Source organism: Chlorocebus sabaeus, chromosome 17 (genome assembly GCF_047675955.1).
Source record: "Chlorocebus sabaeus isolate Y175 chromosome 17, mChlSab1.0.hap1, whole genome shotgun sequence".
Taxonomy (NCBI): domain Eukaryota; kingdom Metazoa; phylum Chordata; class Mammalia; order Primates; family Cercopithecidae; genus Chlorocebus; species Chlorocebus sabaeus.
This window is the reverse complement of record NC_132920.1, coordinates 46,717,400-46,739,399: the sequence shown is the minus strand read 5'-3', so window position 1 is coordinate 46,739,399 and position 22,000 is coordinate 46,717,400. Positions and strand designations below refer to the sequence as shown.

Here is a 22,000-nt window from a genome sequence, read left to right as displayed (position 1 = left end):
TATCCCCTCACAGATTTTTAAATTGATGTCTAATAGTTGCTATCTTATGTCTAAGTAATTGCAAAGGATATCATTCCTGGTATATTTTCTACATGTTCTTAGTCTATTTAAAATACATATCAAAAGTTGCAGATTTATTATAGTTCACTCAGTTATGAAAAACTAGTGCCACATAAGCTAATTCTCAAAGCCAGTTCTTATTACCAAACTAATCATCCAATCCTATTTATCTTCTAACAGAAAAGGTCTGACTTCATTCTTTCAAAACAAATAAACATGTTAACATGTGTTGCTGTGATACTCAATTCACTTCTGAATTCTGATTCTAAGATCATCAGGTGGACAAACATGGTTTGTAAGCAAGGACTAGTGGACAAATAGATGAAAGAAGGCATATCTGCTTTTGATATTTCTTTCCTGTGCCTGTTTTACTTTGCTCTCAAGGGCTTTTCCCTTAGGTTCCATACGTTATCTGATTGCCCTTTTGTTTGGCACCCAAGAGATGCTTATACGTCAGGGAAAAAGCACTACAGTAAAAATCAGGATGGCTGAGAGACAAGATATTCCGTAGTAAAGTCAGGAAAAGGTGATTGTATTGGGGAGGTGGGAAAAGAGAACTGAACCAGTCTTTTCTTCAACAGATCAGTTTTAGTAAAGAGTGAATATGGAAGTTGAGTATCAGGGAATTGATTTCCTTCACATTATTTGCTGTCATGTGCCCTCTGGTTATGTGAATATAATTAGAAGATGATTATAATGTATTCTAAATGAAGACATTTTCCTTGTAAAATATAGACTACTTCTCAGGGAAAGAAATTTTCCTTGTAAAATATAGACTACCTCTTAGGGAAAGCATATTGTAAAATAAGCATATTTTACAGAGTTATGTAGATACTATGCTAGGCATTGTATACTTGACTTGGTTATATAAATGATATGTACAGTGAAGACTACATAGAATTTATAGTATTGTAAAATTCAAGTACTGGAATAAAATCTGCACTTCTAAGCAATAGGAAATACAATGAGGAGCAAACTGGTAGCTTTGTCCCCTTGATGCCCCTTAGGCAGGGACAAACTTTTTCTATATAAGACAGAGAGTCTTTATGGAACATTAGGTCTCTGTCACCACTCTGCTATTGTAGTGCAAAAACAGCCATAGACATGTAAACAAATGGGTAAACCAAAAAGTATCTGAGATGGGTCTCAATAAATTTAGAGGTTTATTTTGCCAAGGTTAAGGATGTGCCCAAGAAAAAGGAATGCAAAACCACAGGGACATTTGTGAATCCTGCTTTTTCCAAAGAGAGTTTGGGGACTTCCGTATTTAAAGGAGAAAGAACAGGCAGTGGGGGAAGGAGGAAGGGGGAAAAAAAAGGAAGGAGGGTAGATAAAAGGGGCAAGCGATTGCGTTCTTTTGGGTCTTTGATGAGTGTTCACTGAATCCACATTTTATATGTGAAAGAGGGGGTACAGGAGTAGTCAATTGTGTATTCATCTAGCCCACAGTAAATGGTCACTTGATATAAATAAACATAGAGTAGTTACCTGTGGAGACCTCTGGCCTTCCATCTGGCCTTATCTGTAGCTATTTGCTCAGGAACAAAAGGAAAGGCAGTTCCAGCTTAATGTTTCCCTTTGGCATAGTGAATTTGTGGTCCTGAGGTTTTATTTTTCTTTCACATTTCCAATAAAACTTTATTTACAGAATCAAGCAGTGAGCTGGATTTGGTCTGTTGACCAAAATTTGCCAACCCATACCCTTCGCTATGGCTGCATACAGGGAGAAGGAGAATAGGGTTCAATACATGCGGCTGCATGTAAGTTCCAGACTTTTGTAGCTGTAAAAATGATATAATTTTGAATCATTTCTAAAATCCTGGACAATTAAAAATTCAATCATAATTGATCCTCACATTATTTAGTTTTATTGTTCAGAAGAAGAAATAAGGCTTTTTTCCCCCATTTTATATTTTTATGTTAATAAGAGCTAGTGGCTTTCAGTGTCATATTCAGTCAGGATTTCTGATTTAAATCATAATTTTTACCCACTAAGTATATTTACCTACATTTTATAAAATAGAAAAGATAACTTAAAAATTGGCAATAATAACTGCTTTAAGTCTAATAATAATAATATCTATAATATTATTATTAAGAATATTTAACATCTAATAATAAAATCCAAGGATGATATCTAATAATAATATCTAATAATTAAATCTAATAATAAAATTCAAATATCTATCTAATAATAAAATCCAAGGATGTCTTCTACCTCTTTAAATTCAGCACTGTGGTTCTTTTATTTATTTATTTTTTTTGAGACAGAGTTTTGCTCTTGCTGCCCAGGCTGGAGCTCAGTGGTGCAATCTCGACTCACTACAACCTCCACCTCCTGGGTTCAAGTGATTCTCCTGCCTCAGTCTCCCGAGTAGCTGGGATTACAGGCATGTGCCACCACATGTGCTACCATGTCCAGCTAATTTTGTATTTTTAGTAAAGACGGGGTTTCTCCATGTTGGTCAGACTGGTCTTGAACTCCTGACTTCAGGTGACCCACCTGCCTCGGCCTCCCAAAGTGCTGGGATTACAGGCATGAGCTACCGCGCCCAGTCCAGCACTGTGGTTCTTAAAGTGTGGTACCTGGACCAGGAACATAAGTATCACCTGGGAATTTTCCAGAAATGCAAATTCTTGGGCCCCACATCCAACCTATTGAGTCAGAAACTTTCGGGTCTGCAATCTGTGTTTTCACAAGCCTACCACGTGATGCTGATGCATGCTTAAGATGTGAGAACCACTGTTCTAGTATATATCAGGTTTTTACTAAATCTTTTTTACTTAAAGATTTTTACTTTCTCCCTCAGAAACGTCTTTCAAATTTGACTTCTCTACATACCTCCTATTGCTGTTACACAAATTGAAAGCTTCCTAATTAACCTCACCTTCCACCGTTTTAGACATGCATTCATTTATCCAGCCATCCATCCATTCATTTATTCAATAAAAATATATAGAGTACCTACTGTAAGCTGGACACTGTGTTAGATACTGGATATACATCGAAGAATGGATCTAACACATTTCTGAAACACATGTAATCACATCCTATTTGGGGGATCCCAGGTTATTTTATATATTAATTGGACCTATAAGGGAAAAAAATGACATAATAGGGATTAGGGAGATGTTAGTTGGGGTGGTCAGGAAAGGGTTTCTGCAGAGGAGAAATTTTAGCTGAGAGCTAAAAGGTGAAAGGGATCCAGCCTTTCAAACAGTTGGAAAAGGCAGAGGAAATAATAATAGTAAGTAACCTGAGGCCGGGCATGGTGACTTACGCCAGTAATCCCAACACTTTGGGAGGCCGAGGTGGGCGGATCACCTGTGGTCAGGAGTTGGAGACTAGCCTGGCCAAAATGGTGAAACCCTGTCTCTAAATAATAATAATAACAACAACAACAACAACAACAACAGGTAACCTGAGATTTTGCCACATGCCAATTATAGTTGTAAGTGCTTTAGACATATTAACGTTTTTAATCCTGACAGCAACCTTATTGGGCACATACTTTCGATATTTCCATTTTATATGTAAGCAAATTGAGGCATAGAGAGGTTGGATAATTTACAAAGGTCGCATAGCCTCCAGGATTCAATGTGAGATGGGACTAGAGGGATAGATATGGCTTTATCTGCCAAAGTGAGAATGTTGGATTTAATTCTAAATGGTATTGAAGCCGTTCGTGGGTCCTGAGACAGTACAGACTTGGTCTTATTTACAAAGGGGTTATAGAGGAGCCGGGGGGAACAGGAAGCATGATGAAGGCTGTCACCTTGGACCAGGTAAGAAATATTCACGGCTTGGACAAGAGTGGTAGCAATGGAGATGGAATCATGTGGATGGAAGTAGGATTTAGTTTGCAAATAAGAACAAATTTTGCTGATTGGTTAAGGAAGTAAAAGGGAAAGGAAGGACAAAGGAAAACTGTTTCTCTACACACAACACTTCTGACACCAAATGTGTGGGTTTTCCACACCAAACAATTCTCCAGTTCTCTTCAGATATCAACTGGGTGTCCTAGAACTTAATTCAATTCTGACACTAACCACATGACGTTACCACAGACCCATAGGTTAGGGGCTCAGTCCCACAAGACTCTCCCCAACTTCAGATGCCAATTGAAATTAGTGCGGCCCCAGGTCATCCACGCTTCTGTCCAACTTGTCTACAAATCGGAGGTTTTCCACAACCACCTCTTTGGGTTTGATAATTGTCTGTAAGGGCTCACAGAACTCAGGGAAACACTTTGCTTCCTATTGCTAGTTTCTTGCAAAGGATATTAGAAAGTGTACACATGAATAGCCAGATGAAGCAGCACATAGGGCAAGGTTTGGAAGCGTCCCAAACATAGGAGCTTCTTTCTCTGAAGTTGGGTGTGTTACCCTCTGGCATATGATGTGTTCACCAACCCAGAAGCTCTTTGAACCCCTTTATTTAGGGTTTTTATGGAAGCTACATTACAAAGGCGTGATTGATTCATTTATTCTCCATTGGTGACTAGCTCAATCCCCAGCCCATATCCCCTTCCCAGAGCCTGGGGGATGGGGCTGACAGTTCCAGCCCTCTCATCTCATGGTTGGTTCCTTTGACAACTAGCCCCCGACTTCCAAGAGTCACTTCATTAGCATAGTCAGGTGTGATTGGAAGGGGCTTATTGGCTGGGCAGGGTGGCTCACATCTGTAATCCCAGCACTTTTGAAGGCTGAGGCAGGCAGATCACTTGAGGTCAGGATTTCAAGACCAACCTGGTCAACATGGCGACACCCCATTTCTACTAAAAATACAAAAAATTAGCCAGGCGTGGTGGTGCTTGTTGGTAATCCCAGCTACTCAGGAGGCTGAATCGCTTGAACCCGGGAGTCAGAGGTTGCAGTGAGCCAAGATCACTCCATTGCACTCCAACCTGGGTAACAGAGCAAGACTCCATGTCGGAAAAAAAGGGGGGGGCTTACTATGTATGAATACCAAAAGATGCTCCTCTCTCCCCTATCATTCAAGAAATTGCAAAGGTTTTAGGAGCTCTGTGCTAGGAACCACAGACCAAATATATGTTTATTATTTCACAGTATCAAACAGAATTATCATGGATGATTTCTAGGTTTGAACTTGAGCAGCTAGCAAACATTTTTGCCATTTTCTGCAATGGCAAGACAAAAGGAGAAAAGGCTTTATTTCAGTGGGACAAGTGAAGAGTTCTGTGTAGGCCAGTGTGTGTTTTGAGATGCCTTTTAGACATGCAATCAAAGCCAATGAGAAACCAATTGGATAACAATAATCTGGAGCTCGCAAAAGGGATCAAGGCAAAAAATATTATTGTGGGTGTCACTAGTCCACTGATGGTTTTTTATTGAAAAGGGTTGTTTGAGTTCCCCAGGAGGATAATGTAGAGAAGAGAAGAGGGCCCAGAACTGACACCTGGCAGTCTTGGGGCACATTCAAAAGTTGGATAGCGGGAAAGGTACCTCCTGTCATCTCTGGATTCATCTGGTATGAGCAGACTGGAACCTCAGTGGAACACCCTTGGAAGAGAGGGCGGATCCGTTACCAACCCACCAAGAACCAGTGCGACAGCTTGTTCTGGCCTGCATCTACAGTTGATTGACCTAGTCCTTTGCTACACCGGATTCTATTTCATACTGAATTCCTGTTATCTGAGCATGCTCTTTATTTTTGTGTATCTGATTTTTTTCTTCAGATTTTTTTTTCTTCTGAAAAGCCCCTCTGACACCTCCCTCCCCTGTCCGGTCACTGTCACCGCTGAGCTCCCATAGCGAGTTGCACACTTTAATGTGATAGCACTTATCGCATTAACCACTTTTAGTTCTCTGTCTTCTCTATCAGACTATTCAGAGCCAGAGACATGGCCTACATCTTCATACTCAGCACTTGCAAACTACCTATAGGGTCTCAGTCTCTGCAGATATCTATTGAACAAGTGAATTCCTCAGACCTGGCACCCAATTCGTGTTGCATATGCAACCCCATACACCAATCTCTAAATTTTCTCCCAATAAAGGTTTCAGGAAAAAGAATAACTTTATTAGCTATGGAGTAAAAGTAGATAGGAAGGTGTGGTTTCTAAAGAGTCATTATTAAGTTCACATTAATACTAATGGTAATAATAAATAACAAGTAAATCAACATCACCTTGTACTGAACACTTAGTACATATTGGGCACCACTCTAAGTTTGTGTGTCATTCATAAACTAATTCAAAAATTAGAACCTCAGAATTTCTCATTTTAACATTGTCTAGACAAAGCACTTATTCTTTCTTTAATTTTTCATCTTATAGTCTTTTTGATGGTAAAGATCTCCAAAACGTAAATTTCTTGTTTTTCCTTAGCACTTTATTCTTCAGTGAATGCCAAATAAGCAAGTTTCTATTTGATTTAGCAATGATATCTGTTACATATGTGAAATCTCAGCCACTTTTCAAATAAAGAATTCCGACCATGGCTTTTCTAAATTATTTTTCTGAATTAGTTTAGAAAATGTTGGGATAGTTTGGGAGAAAGGTAAAGTAACTAACATTTATGGTGCCCCTATCTTTCCATGGTATATCAAGACAGTTTTCAGTTGGTGATCACGTTTTTAGTTCTTAATAACTACTCAAAGATTACGCCATATGCAAGAAAGTTTATGCCACGTGCTAGTAATCCTCAGACACATTAAAAACAGAATTTGCTTTTTTGGAGGATTGCCTTGGAAATAATCTGTATCCTAATTTATATAACTAGTTATCTTTTATGTAGCTAATGATTTGCTTGTATGGATACTGGTAGAAAACAGATTCCATGTTACAAAAAGTTTGGGAATATCAGTGTAAATAACTGTTTTATTGCAGGATTTCTCAAAGCCTGTAATATACTAGTGTGTCCAGTGAATCACCAATAACATGTAGCATTTTTCCTATTTGGTTGCTCATGGAACCTTTTTCCTCCTTCATACATTTGACATCTTGCAAATATTTCGTAGAACACAATTTGGAAAAACTGTGGCATTTAAGTTGTGAAGATGCAGAAGGCATACCTATTATTTTCCAAGCTTTGTCATGGAAAAGCAAAAGCAACAGTTTTATTATGCAATGCCTGCAAAGATTACAACAAGAATCCCATAAGGGTACTTATCTCCTTTTAATATTAGATTGCTTAGATCTGAGCAAATAAGCAGAAGGTCTTAATTTAATAGAGAATAGTGCTGTATATCACTGTTTCACTGTTGAAGTGTTAACCCTCCCTCAGCCTAAGACAGGAAGTTTCCAAATTCTCTAGTCTCTGGATTTTCCAGAATGGCATTTAGGATCATCTATAGTATGGCCTTAGTGAATCTCTCACTGTTCCATCACATATGTCTCACCTTCTGGGCAAACTGGGCCCTTTGACATTTTCTAAATATACTCATGCTCTCTGCAGTCTTACTTTTGTTCTTCCTCTTTGCCTAAAATATTCACCCATTCATCTCCTTATGTTGAAGTTGGACCATTTGCTAATTTAATATATATTTACTGGGGTCTACTTTATGCAAGGAACTAATCATGTTTGTAGTTTTAGAGAAAGATATTCACAAAATATTTTCTTTTTCATGTAGTTGGATGTGAACCCTATCTGCTTTTAACTACCTTAGAATATTTTACACCTCAGAGAATAGTTTCTTTGCCTGCATGATATTCCAGTCAACTGTGTGCTTGTCTGTTACCTCCTAGTAGACTAAGTGTATTGCAAGCAAGAGCTGTGCCTTAATTGTAATACTGGTACAGCCTCTCTCAGCTCCTGGTCCCTACATGGTACTTAACAATCTGTCATGTTGAATGGAGTTCATGGACACCCGTATGGGCATTAGTAGAACCTGGTGGAGTCTAGGTTCCTAGACTCCACTAACCAAAGGTGTTTGCTTCTGACTCCTTAGGAATTCCATCTATACTGACAGAAAAGATTTCCCAGGCAGCACCCAACAAACCTTTTCCTGCAGAATGGGCTTGCTTTTGAACAAGCCTCATCCAGAGATAAAGAGAGACATGGCTGGAGACCCTAGTTCTACTCTTACCCACTCATTCCCAAGATGGTCTGAAAGCAAATGTGAAAAAGAGAAATGCGTTGACTTAATTAAACTGACAACATTGTTGACTTTTCTTAAGTAAATACTGTCAAAAACAAATGGAAATCTCAGTGATTTCAAGTAATTTTCAAAATGCAAACATTTTACTTGAAATATTGTTAACTAAACTGTCTAATTTGACTGAAAGTTTCTGCCATTACTTTAGATGGTACAAAATTTGCTGGTTGATGCCCCTCATCCACCCCGCCCCCTCCTTTTTCAGGTGCTTTCAGTCTAAGGATCAAATAAAGTATGCACATCCCATTAGGAAAGTTTGATGCACCTGTGTTTAGAGGGCGTCTTCATTCTTCCAGCTCAGATACTTGTGCCCCATTGCCCCTTTTCCAATTGTTTTTTGAAATGAATGATTCAGGAAAAGAAAAAGAAAAAGCAATTCAAAAGGGTAAAGGCAGAAGAAAAAGGCCAGGCACCTTCTCGTATCTTTTTCTTTGCTTTTGATGTCAGTCTTTTATTGCTTTTTACATAAGTGGAATGAGAATTTAGACAAGAATAAGATGAGTAAAACCTTTCTGACAAGGACTATCTTAGCTACTTGATAGCTTTAAGACTGTGGGAACCTAAGTTGGATACTAATCCATCACATACAGTAATCAACATTGGCTTAGTTTTTTATGCCATTCATTTTACCTTGTCAAGAGGAAAGTGATAAAGAAAAATAGGCAACTAATGACTAAACTTGTAATAGGTAATAGTAATAGGAACACTTTACGTGCTGTCAGAGGCAACATCTAACCTCTGTTGATGAGCTTACATGAAATCACTTTCTGGCCTCTGTAGTCTATCTATTTATTTCTCATTAAAAATTTTTTTCTACAGGCAAAGATAAGATTAAAGTGTCTGAAGATGACCTGGAGAAACTCCTTCTAATTAAATGGTGTGTTTTGGAAACCATTCGTTTAAAAGCTCCTGGTGTCATTACTAGAAAAGTGGTGAAGCCTGTCGAGATTTTGGTAAGCTTTGGTTTGGTTTTAAATTAATCAACCTTCTACAAAAAAAAAATGTACACATTTTGCCCACATATATTTTTCAGGTTGACATATCTTGATTTATTTTTACTTGACTAATAAATATTTTGTGTATTTGTCTTGTACAACATGTGGTTTTGAAATATGTATACATTGTGGAATGGCTAAATCAAACTAATTAATATATGCATTACCTCATTTGCTTATCAGTTTTCTGTGTAAGAAGACTAAAAATCTATTCTCTTGGCAATATTCAGGAAAACAATATGTTGTTACTAAGAATAGTCACCATGTTATACAATAGACCTCTTGAACTTACTCCTCCTGTCTAACTGAAGTTTTGTATCCTTTGCCTAATATCTCCCCAGGTCCTCCTCCACACCCCTTCTTTACTCTTCAATCCCTGGTAACTACCGTTCTACTCTATTTCTGAGCTCACTTTTTTTAGATTCAACATATAAGTGAAAATACACTTACTTGTGGTTTGTCATTCTTCCTGGCTTGTTTCACTTAACAAAATGTTTTCCAGTTTCATTCATGTTGTCACAAATAAGAGCATTTCCTTCTTTTTAAAGGTTAAATAGTATTCTATTATGTATATATACATTTTATTTATACATTCATTCATTGATGGATACTTAGGTTGAGTCCATATCTTGACTATTGTGAATAGTGCTGCGATAAACATGGGAGTGCTGATATATCTTCAACATACTGATTTCATTTCCTTTGGATATGTACCCAGTAGTGGTATGCTAGATCATATGGTAGTTCTATTTTTAATTTTTTGAGGCACCTTCATACTGTTTACCATATGGCTGTACTAATTTACATTCCCACCAATAGTGTGCAAGTGTTCCCTTTTCTCTACATCCTCTTCCACAATTATCTTTCATCTTTTTGATATAGCCATTCTACAGGTGCAAGGTGATATATCCTTGTGTTTTTAATTTATATTTTCTTGATGATTAGTAATGTTATACCTGTTGGTCATTTGTATGCCTTCTTTTGAGAAATGTCTATTAAGATTCCTTGCCCATTTGTAAAAATCAGGTCTTTTTTGTTTTGTTTTGTTTTTGTTTTTTACTATTGAGTTGTTTAAATTTCTTGTATATTTTGGATATTAACCTCTTGTCAGATGTATGGCTTGTAAAAATTTTCCCCTATTAGGTTGTATCTTCATTCTGTTGATTGTTTCTTTGGCTATACACAAGCTTTTTAGTTTAATCTAATCCCATTTTTCTATTTTTGCTTTGGTTACCTGTGCTTTTGGGTTCATATTCTCAAAAGATTGTTGTTCAGATCAGTGTCATGGGGGCTTTTCCCATATGTTTTCTTCTGGTAGTTTACAGTTTCAGGTCTTACTTTCAAGTCTTTAATCTATTCCAGTTGATTTTTGTATATGGAGTGAAATATAGATCTAATTTCATGCTTATAAATGTGGGTGTCCAGTTTTCCCAATATCATTTATTGAAAAGACTGTCCATTTTCCATTGTATGTTCTTGGAAACTTTGTTGAAATTCAATTGACTATAATGTGTGTATTTATTCTGGGGCTCTCTATTCTGTTCTATTGATCTATGTGCCTGGTTTTATGGCAGTACCACGCTGTTTTGATTACTGTAGCTTTATAGTATATTTTGAAGTCAACTAGTATGATGATTCAGGTTTATTCTTTGTTCAAGGGTCCTTTGTAGTTTCATATGTTTTTTCTATTTCTGTAAAAATGTCATTAGAATTTTTATAGCATATAATATGTAATTTCTTGAATTCCATTGAGCACAGAATGACCCTAGAACAGGTTATTAATAAAAGTTGTATAGCAATGTTACATTAATATAGAAATTTATCTTATGGCAAGTACTTTACGTAAAACATAATAACCCTTTAATAATCATTCTGGCCATCTGATTCTGTATCAGAATCAATATAATCCTATTTAAATCAGGCAGGTGAATTGAATGGTCTCTTGTCTACTGATTCAACCAACAAGAATTTCTTAGCACCAATGAGCTAAGGAATTCAGTATGTGAAGAAAGTTATTTTGCATAGCTGGAAGACAATTTAAGGCCACAGATTACAGATATGGGAACAGATAACAGGAATATATTGGATAATCTCAATTTATATTAGGAGCCAGCAGCTGAATGAAGGTGAGAGGATTTTCTTTGGACAAAGTAGGAGGAAATTCTCAAGTGCACCATGAAAGGGTATGTGCACATGGCAGACTTATCAGTTAAATATTTGTGAATCAATATGGCATAACAAATTATTTTTTTTGAAATGATTTGACTTAGGGCCTGCATTATCCAGATGGATCACATTTAGTCAGTCCTCTGCTATTGTTTGCTTTTTTATATGCAGCTTGAGAGTGCTTGGACTCAAACCAAGGAAATTTTGTGATAGAACACAGATAAAAATCCACATTTTGTAAAAGTTGAAACTTTTGCTTCCAAAGGAGGCATGATTTATCTAATTGATCTTATGTAAATTAGAGTATTTAGTTTTTGTGGGATTTCAACAGTTCATATTTTTATATATTTTTATTTTATTTTAATTTTTTTTGAGACAGGGTCTCACTCTGTCACCCAGGCATGGGTGCAGTGGCACAATCTCAGCTCACTGCAACCTACAAGTAGCTCTTCTATGGTCTTTTAACCTCCTATCTTTTTCGGGATTATGTTATAAAGGGAGTTGTAACTTTTGTTGGGGCAATTAACCTCCTATAGTTTTTCAAAAGTAATTTTACTTATTTTGACAACTTTGCCACAAGAGATACCCGTGCTCAAACACATGCACACAGATGTATACTCTTGCATGCACAGTCCCCCATCCGCACAACCTCTTAAATGTACTACCGCAACAATCTAATATTCTGTTTGTATGGCATTAATATAGAAACCAAAGTTTCAGCACAGTGTAAATCTGTCATTAAATTTTTTTTAACACTAATTCTTCACTTTTTATGCATCTAGAGAGTTTTCACATTTATTTCAGTGGTCACATAATAGTCCATTTTCTTGATAGCATAAATATTTATTGATTTTTGACTCTTCAGAATTTAGATTGTTTTACTTTGTGGTTATGTTAATGTGGTAATTGTTTATATCTTTGTACATATACATTCATTTCAAATAATTATCATTGAATTATAGTAGTAGATTACTAGCCACAAGGCATAAACACATTTATGATTCACTGCATATAATCCTGTTACAAGTCTGAACTATTTTTATAGCACCAACAACTTGGAATTTCACAATATATATTATTTTTAATAAAAAAGGATAGATATCTAAAACAATTCAAGAAATTATTTGAAAATTAATAATCTATTACCTCTACCTCTTTACATCCATGCTTTCTTTTAGAGAACATGAGGCTTAAATATATCCAGGCTTTTTACAAGCCTTAGCAGCTGGTCGTGACTATCTCAATGGGAGGGCAACCCCAGAAACATGCACAGGCTGCCATCTTCTGGGCATGTTCTAGGACTTTCTTTCATTATTTTTCATAGCATTTTTTTAGTATTTGTAAAAGATGAAATTTTTCTTCTACTTACTGTTTCTTCTATAAATAAACACACAGTTTTTCGTCTAAGAAGGCCTAACCTAATCACTATAAAGTTCTCCCTGCAAAGTTGAGACTTTATCTTTAGAAATAATAACTGGCACAACTTTTTCTTCTTATTAAATAGGTAAAACATGGTATTTGTACCGTGGGGAAAAAGGAGACCATAACAAGAAAAGGTAGCAGAAGGGGACAGGACCATAAAAAGAAGTTAAACGAATAAATTAAAAATTGCTTAAATCCCTTAAGTCAGAGATAATTGCTGTGTTCATATTGGTATTATAATTTCAGATGTTTTTCATATGGTGTATGCATTTAAAGAAATTCAACTGGAATTGTACTATGCTATTTGTTTTGTAACCTGCTTTTATTTTATTAAATAACAGATTATGAGAAGTGTTCTTTCTTTCTTTTTTTTTTTTTTTGAGATGGAGTCTCACTCTGTTGCCCATGCTGGAGTGCAGGGACATGATCTTGGCTCACTGCAACCACCGCCTCCCAGGTTCAAGCAATTCTCCTACCTCAACCTCCCAAGTAGTGAGATTACAGGAGTGTGCCATCATGCCCAGTTAATTTTTGTATTTTTAGTAAAGCCAGGATTTCACCATGTTGGTCAGGCTAGTCTTGAACTCCTGACCTCAGGTGATCTGCCCACCTTGGCCTCCCAAAGTACTGGGATTACAGGCATAAGCCAACACGCCCAGCTGAAAAGTTTTCTGTGTTAATAAAACACATCTACACAATTTTGAATTGGTAGCAAAATCATCTAATATATGGATATAGTATACATTTTTAAACCAGTCCCTGTTCTTGAATATGTATGTGGCTTCCAATTTTTCACCTCTATAAACAGTGTGAAGATGAACATTCTTTTAGCTAAATCGTTGTATAATTACTAATTATTTCCTTAGTATAAATTCATACAATGTGGTTCTTTCAAGATTCATATGTTTTCGAAAACAGGTGGAATGTTTTTGCTGAACTGAAGTTTAATGATAATGTTCCCAGAAATTTGTATTTTAAAACACATTTCACATGGGCTTATCTATGTTGAGTAATGACAGAGGCTCATATTTCCTCCTCTATTGGGCAACTGGTCAAAGTTCCTTTCTATGCATACTAGAAGTATTCTCCCACTACCCTTCCCTAAGGTAGTTTGAACAGGCTCTCTTTGTTTATTTTTGCCTGTGTGCCCTTTCCTGGAAATGGAATGAATTGAAATGGACAAACACTCTCTACTTTCTTGGATTTACTGCATTCTTTCTTTCTCTTTATTATGCTACCTTTCTAAAACTCTGAAACTTCTACCTGTATTCTCTTTTCAAGGTTTTATATGTTTGGTAGAAAAGTTTATCTTCAAGAATATCCAGAAAAGAGTAATTTTAAAAAGTATTGGAAAAGATGAGTAATTGAGAAATATTAATTATCCTTTACAGGTATTAAAACCTATTATAAAGCTAAAAGAATTAAAATGTTATGATCATGGTGTCAGACCAGATGTTCAGATCAATAGAAAAAACTGGAAAGATAACAAAGAAATTAGCTCCCTTATACGTAAGAATTTAATATAGGATAAGTGACTCTTTTTATAAATCAGTGTAAAGAGAAGAAGTTAATATATGGTTTGGGATGACTGACTAAAAGTGTTTTTTTTTTAAACTTCTAAAGTAGAAGTTCTCGAACTTTTTGGTTTCACGATCCCATCACACTTTTCAGAATTATTGAAGATCCCAAAGAATTTTTGTCCATGTCTATTTAAAATCTGTCAATATTAGCTATATTTCAAATTTAAACTGAGAAGTTGTTAAAATATTAATTTGGTGATTCATTTAAAAATAACAAAAACCTCTTACATGCTAACATAATAGCATGGTTTTCTAAAACATTAGCTGTATTTATTTTATAAAAAGAAGAAGGCTGCCTGATTTTAAGATTAATCAATGAAACCACAAAGAGGATAAACAGATTCGAATGTACCATATCAAAATTTAATGCCTCATTTTTTAAAATTGTAACTCAAATGTGAATATAATGCAAACATCAATATACAACACAACTATAAATAATTTTAATATTTAAAGAACTGACAAAAGTCAGTAAGTGAGTGTCACATAGGTTAATTAGGACAGAACATAAGAATTTATAGGATAAAATAAATGGAAAAACTCTCAACATAAACATAAAAATGTAAATGTAAAAACATAAAAATGTAAACATAAAACAACCATTAAAAATGTCAGATTACAGATAAAAGGGTATTGAAACTTACATTCTCATAAATTATAGTTAGAAATATGTATTGCGGCCGGTCGCGGTGGCTCACGCCTGTAATCCCAGCACTTTGGGAGGCTGAGGTGGGCGGATCACGAGGTCAGGAGATCGAGACCATCCCGGCTAACACGGTGAAACTCCATCTCTACTAAAAACACAAAAAAACTCGCCAGGCGTGGTGGCGGGCGTCTATAGTCCCAGCTACTCGGGAGGCTGAGGCAGGAGAATGGCGTGATCCCGGGAGGCGGAGCTTGCAGTAAGCCGAGATCTGGCCACGGCACTCCAGCCTGGGCGGCAGAGAGAGATTCCGTCTCAAAAAAAAAAAAAAAAAAAAAAAAAAAAAAGAAATATGTATTGCTACAAAATTTGAGGAAACAGTTGAATAACATGCATTTATAGCCTTAAAATATCATGTCCTGTGTCATGTGAACATCTGTGTTAACAGAATCTGTGTGAAAAAATGCTGTGTGGAAGGAAGTGATTATGGTGGCACTATTTACCATAGGAAAAAAAGTAGGCAATGATTACATTAATTATTGTTTAATCTATCCAATGGAAGATTAAACAGTCATTGGAGGAAGAAATATTCACCATGAATATACAATAAAAAGGGAAAACATGTTATGAAGTTAAGTGAGCTAAGAAAGATTAAATTGGTTATTCAGGAGGATCAAAACTATGTTTAACAACAACAAAAAATCTCCTATTACTACTAAGTAAACATGCTGGAAAGAAGTCTAGCTAATTAATTACTGTCTTTAGGTGTCAGAACTCTGGATTTTCTTTTTTAGTTTTTCTACTTTTCAGAATTTTCCAAACTTTTTGTAGATGTCAGTTTTTATCATACGAAAGAATATACTCTTTAATTTTAAAAATACTTATTTTGTTTATTTAATTTAATTTTATTTTTTTGGCACAAACACCAACCAAGTCTCTGGTTAAAAGCTAGGAGAAAAGGCTGTGTGCTTCAGACCTCCTGCTATAGATATGTTGCCTCTGGACTCTTCCTTTCTTTTTAAGATTATACATTCCTGGTGGCACCCACTTAGCTCTGAGCACCTTTCTTGAATTACAACACACAGTCCTGCCTTCTCTTCCTTTTTTAAAGAAAACCCCACTTCTAGATTAGCAGATGAAGCTTGTTTTGGCCTCACACCATCCAGGTGAGGTGCGGTGGCCAGGCTCAATTCCGTCTACCTGAGAGATGCAGTTCTTGCCACACACAGAAGTTGTAGCTTCCCTTTGCTAGTGATCTGTGTTCTCCTTCTGTGACTGTTTTGTCTCCCTCTTGATCTTTCGCTTCATCTGTCATGTAAGTAAAGATAGGGACTGTTTAGGCTGGGTGTGATGATGTCTGCTTGCTCAGAGGGTTTCTTGATCGAACCAGCTCCAGCATTCCTTCATGCTATTTATCAGTCTGATAGTTGCTGCTGCTGCAACAGGAACCTCTTTCTTGTCTCCTCCCTGTTGCTAGTGGTAATTCTGCTGCTGAGGACCTGTATGAAGTTCTCCTCCCTTTGCTAACCTGCTTTGTAGGCTGCAACAGTCAGGAGCCTCCAAGTCATGAGCACGGGTCAACAGCAACTGAAGAGGACTTTGCGGAGGGAAGGGGAAGGGCTGTGGTTGTCCTGACTGAAGGTCCGTCCCTGTGCTGCCCCCAGCCCTGCTCTCAGATACACATCACGGCCCTCTGTGGCTGATTCCAGAGTCAGTCATGACCTCTCTAGCCTCAGTTCCAACAGAAGTAAAACAAACAGACAGGATTGGGATCTCACAGGTTTCTCTATTTTAAAATGATAAGAGGGTGCCTGCAAAAGCTTCACTCTCTTCCCAGTCTTGGATTTGAGTCTCTCCAGCTCGTCTGGTTCTGAAATTGCCAAATCTCAAGCAATACTCAGCTCCCACTAGAGCCAACAGGGGTTCTCCTGGGTTAAAAGAATGATGACATCCCTACCCCATATTCCACTCACAGCTACAAGTAAAAGACATATTTTTATTTTTCTTCGAGACAGCATCTCACTCTGTCTCCCAGGCTGGAGTATAGTGGCACAATCATAGCTCGCTGTGCCCTCAACCTCCTGGGCTCAAGCAATCCTCCTGTCTCACCCACCCAGGTAGCTGAGACTATAGGTGTACCATCATTCCCAGCTAATATTTTTAGTTTTTTTTTTTTGTAGAGACGAGGCCTTCCTATGTTGCCTAGGCTGGTCTCAAACTCCTGAGCTCAAAGGATCCTCCCACCTAGGCCTCCCAAAGTGCTAGGATTACAGGCATGAGCCGCCAGACCCAGCAGAAGACGTATTTTTAATTGTAAGGTGTTTATGCCTCGGAGAAGTAAACCTAAAGTAAGTGTTTTGCAGATATCTTGAGGACATTTCAAAATTATACAAGGTTAAATAGGTGTGGCTTATGATGATGGGCAGTGGGAATTACCTAATAAAATATCTTCACCTTAGTAAAGTTGGTAGCTATCTAGCAATTATAAAACTTGGGAGATCTCTTTGTCCTGTGGTTCCTGAACATGGTGATGATAGGGAGATTTTGTGAAATGGGTTTTAGTTCTTTGTACAGTTTATAGATCATGAAAACCTATTGTCATATAAATTAGGAAGGGTAATGTAGACTGCCTGAGGAAACACATTGCTTATCCTCATTCCCACAAGCACTGTGACCCCAAACACAAACCCGACCAAAAAAATACATAACACTTGCCTTTTCCTGTGTCTTCCTAACCAGTTGTTTTTCATTTTTTTCTATCCTAATAACTGATGCTGGACTGACAAAAGAAAAGTTCACTGCCCTGCCCTAACACTGTCATCAGTATCCACAAGAACAGGACATCCTTGGCCCCTCTTCTCAGTGCTAGCGTGGCCATTGTCCCTGTCTCACAGTCCGATTTTTCTGTTCCATAACCTGAGGCTCCACCGTAGTTTCTGTCTTTGAGAACTCTGACCACAAACCCTAATATCAAACATCAAAAGCTACATTAGAATGGATTTATACTAGTTTCTAAACTTTTGACATTTAGCTAGTATTTCCTTTTATGTAACTGAATATATGTACATGTAAATCAGAATTATATAATTCCCTCTATGTAACCAAATATATGTATATGGAAATCAAAATTATATAGATACTATATTATTAGATTTTATATTTATCATTAGATATTATATAATTATATAGATATTAAAAATAAATTTTCTCACAGTCAATTATAAAATGTATATCTTCACCATAATATAATTGTAGCATTAATTTTAGTGGCCAAAACTCTCTTTAAAGCAGATTTCCAAAAAATGATTTGGAGCTGATTTTTCTGTTATAGAATTACATCATTCCTTCTGGTGACTTGTTGATGTTGTCTCCGTTTTGGCTACATAGAAATCCAAAGTATTTTCCTGAGCCTGAATTGTTCAAACCTGTAAGTTACCTCTTTCAGTATATATTATTCTTTAATTTTAATTTCTTTTTATTTCAAGAGTGTAAATTCATAGATTAGGACTATGTAATTAAGCAGCCATATTTCTCTCGTAACTAAGAACAAAGTTGACTACAAAGTATAGAACAGATTTGCAATATAGACAATGCGACATTTACAAATCAGTTAGAAAAGTTTTTGTAATAAACTTCTCTAACTTTAAAATAAATTTTACATCAAACCAGAAGGGCATGTTCAAGTAAATAAGCCTATTTTTGATAGAAGACTTATTTCATGTTCTTTAGGCAATTGCCTCTGTCATTGGTTTCCAAGGAGTACAAAAAATACAAATAAAGCAAAATAAAACTGTGATCTGCTGTTTCTTAGAATTGGAAAGTTACAGGACTGAACAGAATGTTAAGAGGTCATTTAGTCTGTTCTCTGCCTTTAGGTAAAACTGTCAAAAATGGCATCTAGATGCATTCATTCTGCATCCCAAGCTTTTTCCAACAGGCAGGGATGTCAGTGTCTTATTACTAAATTTATTACCAACAGCAATTTTATGACGGAGCCCGAGACCTTATTATAAATATTCTTCCTTTTCTTAGGTCAATTCTGTGGTTGATTTACCTTATCATTTACATTTACCACTTAACAGAATTTTTTAAAAACCTTTTTATTTATAAGTTCATGTTCCAAAAACACAATTGTGTCTAATATTAATAACAGGGTGGAAAAAATTACTAACAACCCTGCAACTTTATATGCAAGGATTAGCTGTACAAGGTCATTTTTAGCCTAGAGAAATAAAGTTAAGCTTATTTATATAAGGCTGATTTGGAAAAAAAAAAATGTTTTCTTCCCACAGGAACGTTGGAAAAAGGCAAATTTAGAGAAGCACTCTTTCTTGGACTGCTTCATGGCATTTGGAAGCGGGAAGTTCCAGTGTCCTGGAAGGTCAGTGAGACAGCTGGGCCACATTTATCCAGAAAGTCTGCAGAAAGATGATGGCTCAGAGGGGGAAAACTTTGTGTGTGTGTGTGTGTGTGTGTGTGTGTGTGTGTAAACTATAGGGAAATCCAGAAGAACACATTTGTCTGGTTGACCTGTGGTCCTGTGCAGTGTCTCTGTGGGAATATCTAAAGTGGCTTCTAATAGAGGATCTCATGAGAAGAGAACTTTATACTTGCCAGATGCCGCATCAAAGCAGCATTTATGGTTCAAATTGTCAGCTTTTGTACAAACATAATTGGAAGTGATTTGAGTACTACCTTCTTTAAAAACAAAGATAGAATTATGTTTCTTTTACTACAACATTGTCATGAATATTTGCTAGGGTTACAGAACATCTTTGACTTGGAGCATAGCAGGAGATTACTAGATGGTTTTGGTCTATGGTGTTGGTTTGTGAAACTTTCTTTTCATACCTTCTGTAGTTAAATTAATCTGGCACTCAGTGCTCCTCCTCAGTGTGATACCCTGTTCTAATGCAAGTGTCCATTGTTAAATGAAAGTTATTATTATCTTTATCTGTTCAAGAAGAAAAGGTTTTTGAACATCTCATCTGTGCCAGGCCCTCTGCTAAGCTTCAGAGAGCACTGAGGAAGACCAACATGGTCCCTGACTTAATAGAATTTACAATCTACATTAAATATGTCCCATTTCTTCATTGGGGATGATTCTATAGGGGAAACGTCAGTACCTGTTTATGACAAAATCTCACTCAATGAATGTAAAAATCCATTAAATTTTTATATTTGAAAAATTGTAGTTTCTTGAAGTCAGACATCTTCACTATTTGAACAGTAATGCCAGCCCATATTTGCAGTCATTACTTGCTCCACAGTATCCATTCCATCCTTCTGTTTTTCATGTATTTAGAGTATCAGTATGATTTTAGTAATTTACACTTGCCCTAAAATAGTATTAATTAGTCTTAGCCAATCATGGAAATTCTATCCTCATTTTAGACATTATTCTAGAAACCTAAGCCTAAGCAAATGGATGCCTGGCGTTTTGCTGAGCTGCTTGTCCTGAGGTAGGAGTTGAGCTAAACTGGCCAATCAGAGTGAAAGGAGAGACTTCTTCAGGATGAGGTCCCGTTCATCCTGTCCCACTGGATATGAACAAGGAAGCATGCAGCCTCAGATGTTACTAGCAGCAAGTTCAAGAGGAATAAGCTATATGGTGGTGCAGTCTGTAGATGGCAGAGCAGAAATATATTAGGAGCCTGAATCCCTGAAATCTCGGTAATATTATTTTGTTGCTGAATTCATCAGTTTTGAGGAAGTTGTCTACTTTCTGTTATGTTAGATAATAAGTGTCCTTACTTTTCAAGTCAGTTTTAGTTGAAGGTTCCATTGTTTAGAGCTGAATACCCACCATATACTGAGATGCCAACCATAAAACTCCAAAGTTGAACATTGTAATTGAGTGTCAGTTACTTTAGGGACATCATATAACACACAACAATGTTAACAACAAAAACCCATCACACTCATCCTGCCTCTTGTATTATTTTCACTTTAGAGAAGCAGTTCTTAAGCCAATAACAAATTTCTTGTTTTTGTCACATACCAAGTGTCAATGTCCTAAGAATAGCTCTTCTAAAAACAATAGATGCTACTTTTCTTCAGTTGTCTTTATATCACTATATATATACACACATACACACATACACACACACCTATATATTGGTATTAATTTGCTTTATTTGTATTTTATTTATATATACCTATATATAGGTGTGTGTATATATATACCAATAGCAACTAAAGAATTTATTATAATCATCCTTGACCTGGAGCTAGCAGTATTTTAAACCAACGACTGAAATCTCTTGCAATGGAGTATATAGTATGGGTATTACCTACTGACTACTGTTTCCAAGAGGGGCTGTTACTACCTTCCATGATGGCTTTTGAGGCTAACAGACATTCTTTTTGAGTTTGAAAGTAATTGGTATAGTAAAGGGAACCATGACGCTGCAACTCAATCAATAGTATCTTCTTTAGACATAAGCTACATATTTTTAGAGTGCGCTGAGCTCTTACTCTGTGCAAGGCAGTGTTCTGGGTACCACAGGGGCTTTGGGCATGAGTAAGACATGTTCTCAACCCACATGAGAAACAACTTAGTAGGGGCAAAGTGGACATCGAATTAATAAATAACTGCAAGGATTTCTGGTCGAGAGATGCCAAAGCATCACACTGCGCCTCAAGAGAAAGGATACGTCTGGATAAGATGATCTCAGAAGATTTCCTGGGGAAAGTGGCGGAAGATCTTTTAGCTTGAGACAACAGAATGAGCAAATGGTTACTAAGCACAGAGGCGTGTGGCTTAAGGCCTTATGGTTTTACTGTTACTGGGACCAGATTGCAGTGGTGAGAAGTAAGACTGAAAAGGTACACTGGCCCAATTGAAAAGGCCCCGTAATACCTGATGTATGAGTTTATTTGCAGCTCACATGGCACTAATAAAAAACTAAAAGGTTTTGGGCAGAATGGATTTGTGTGAAGCGTGACTTAGGTTATATGGTTATGCTAATATGCTATGGTTATATGGTTATAACCATATATGGTTATATATATA

At 36.6% G+C, this 22,000-nt stretch overlaps 1 protein-coding gene across 2 annotated transcripts in view; it reads left to right on the top strand.

The window, feature by feature from the left end:
* CYP39A1 (cytochrome P450 family 39 subfamily A member 1) overlaps positions 1 to 22,000 on the top strand; it is a 104,466-nt gene that overhangs the window by 47,671 nt on the left and 34,795 nt on the right. For both annotated transcript variants that reach the window (XM_007972338.3, XM_007972337.3), the window contains exons 8-10: positions 8,999 to 9,132; positions 18,317 to 18,412; positions 19,278 to 19,366. In XM_007972338.3, coding sequence (XP_007970529.3) covers positions 8,999 to 9,132; positions 18,317 to 18,412; positions 19,278 to 19,366 — 319 coding nt within the window. The remainder of the gene's footprint in view (positions 1 to 8,998; positions 9,133 to 18,316; positions 18,413 to 19,277; positions 19,367 to 22,000) is intronic.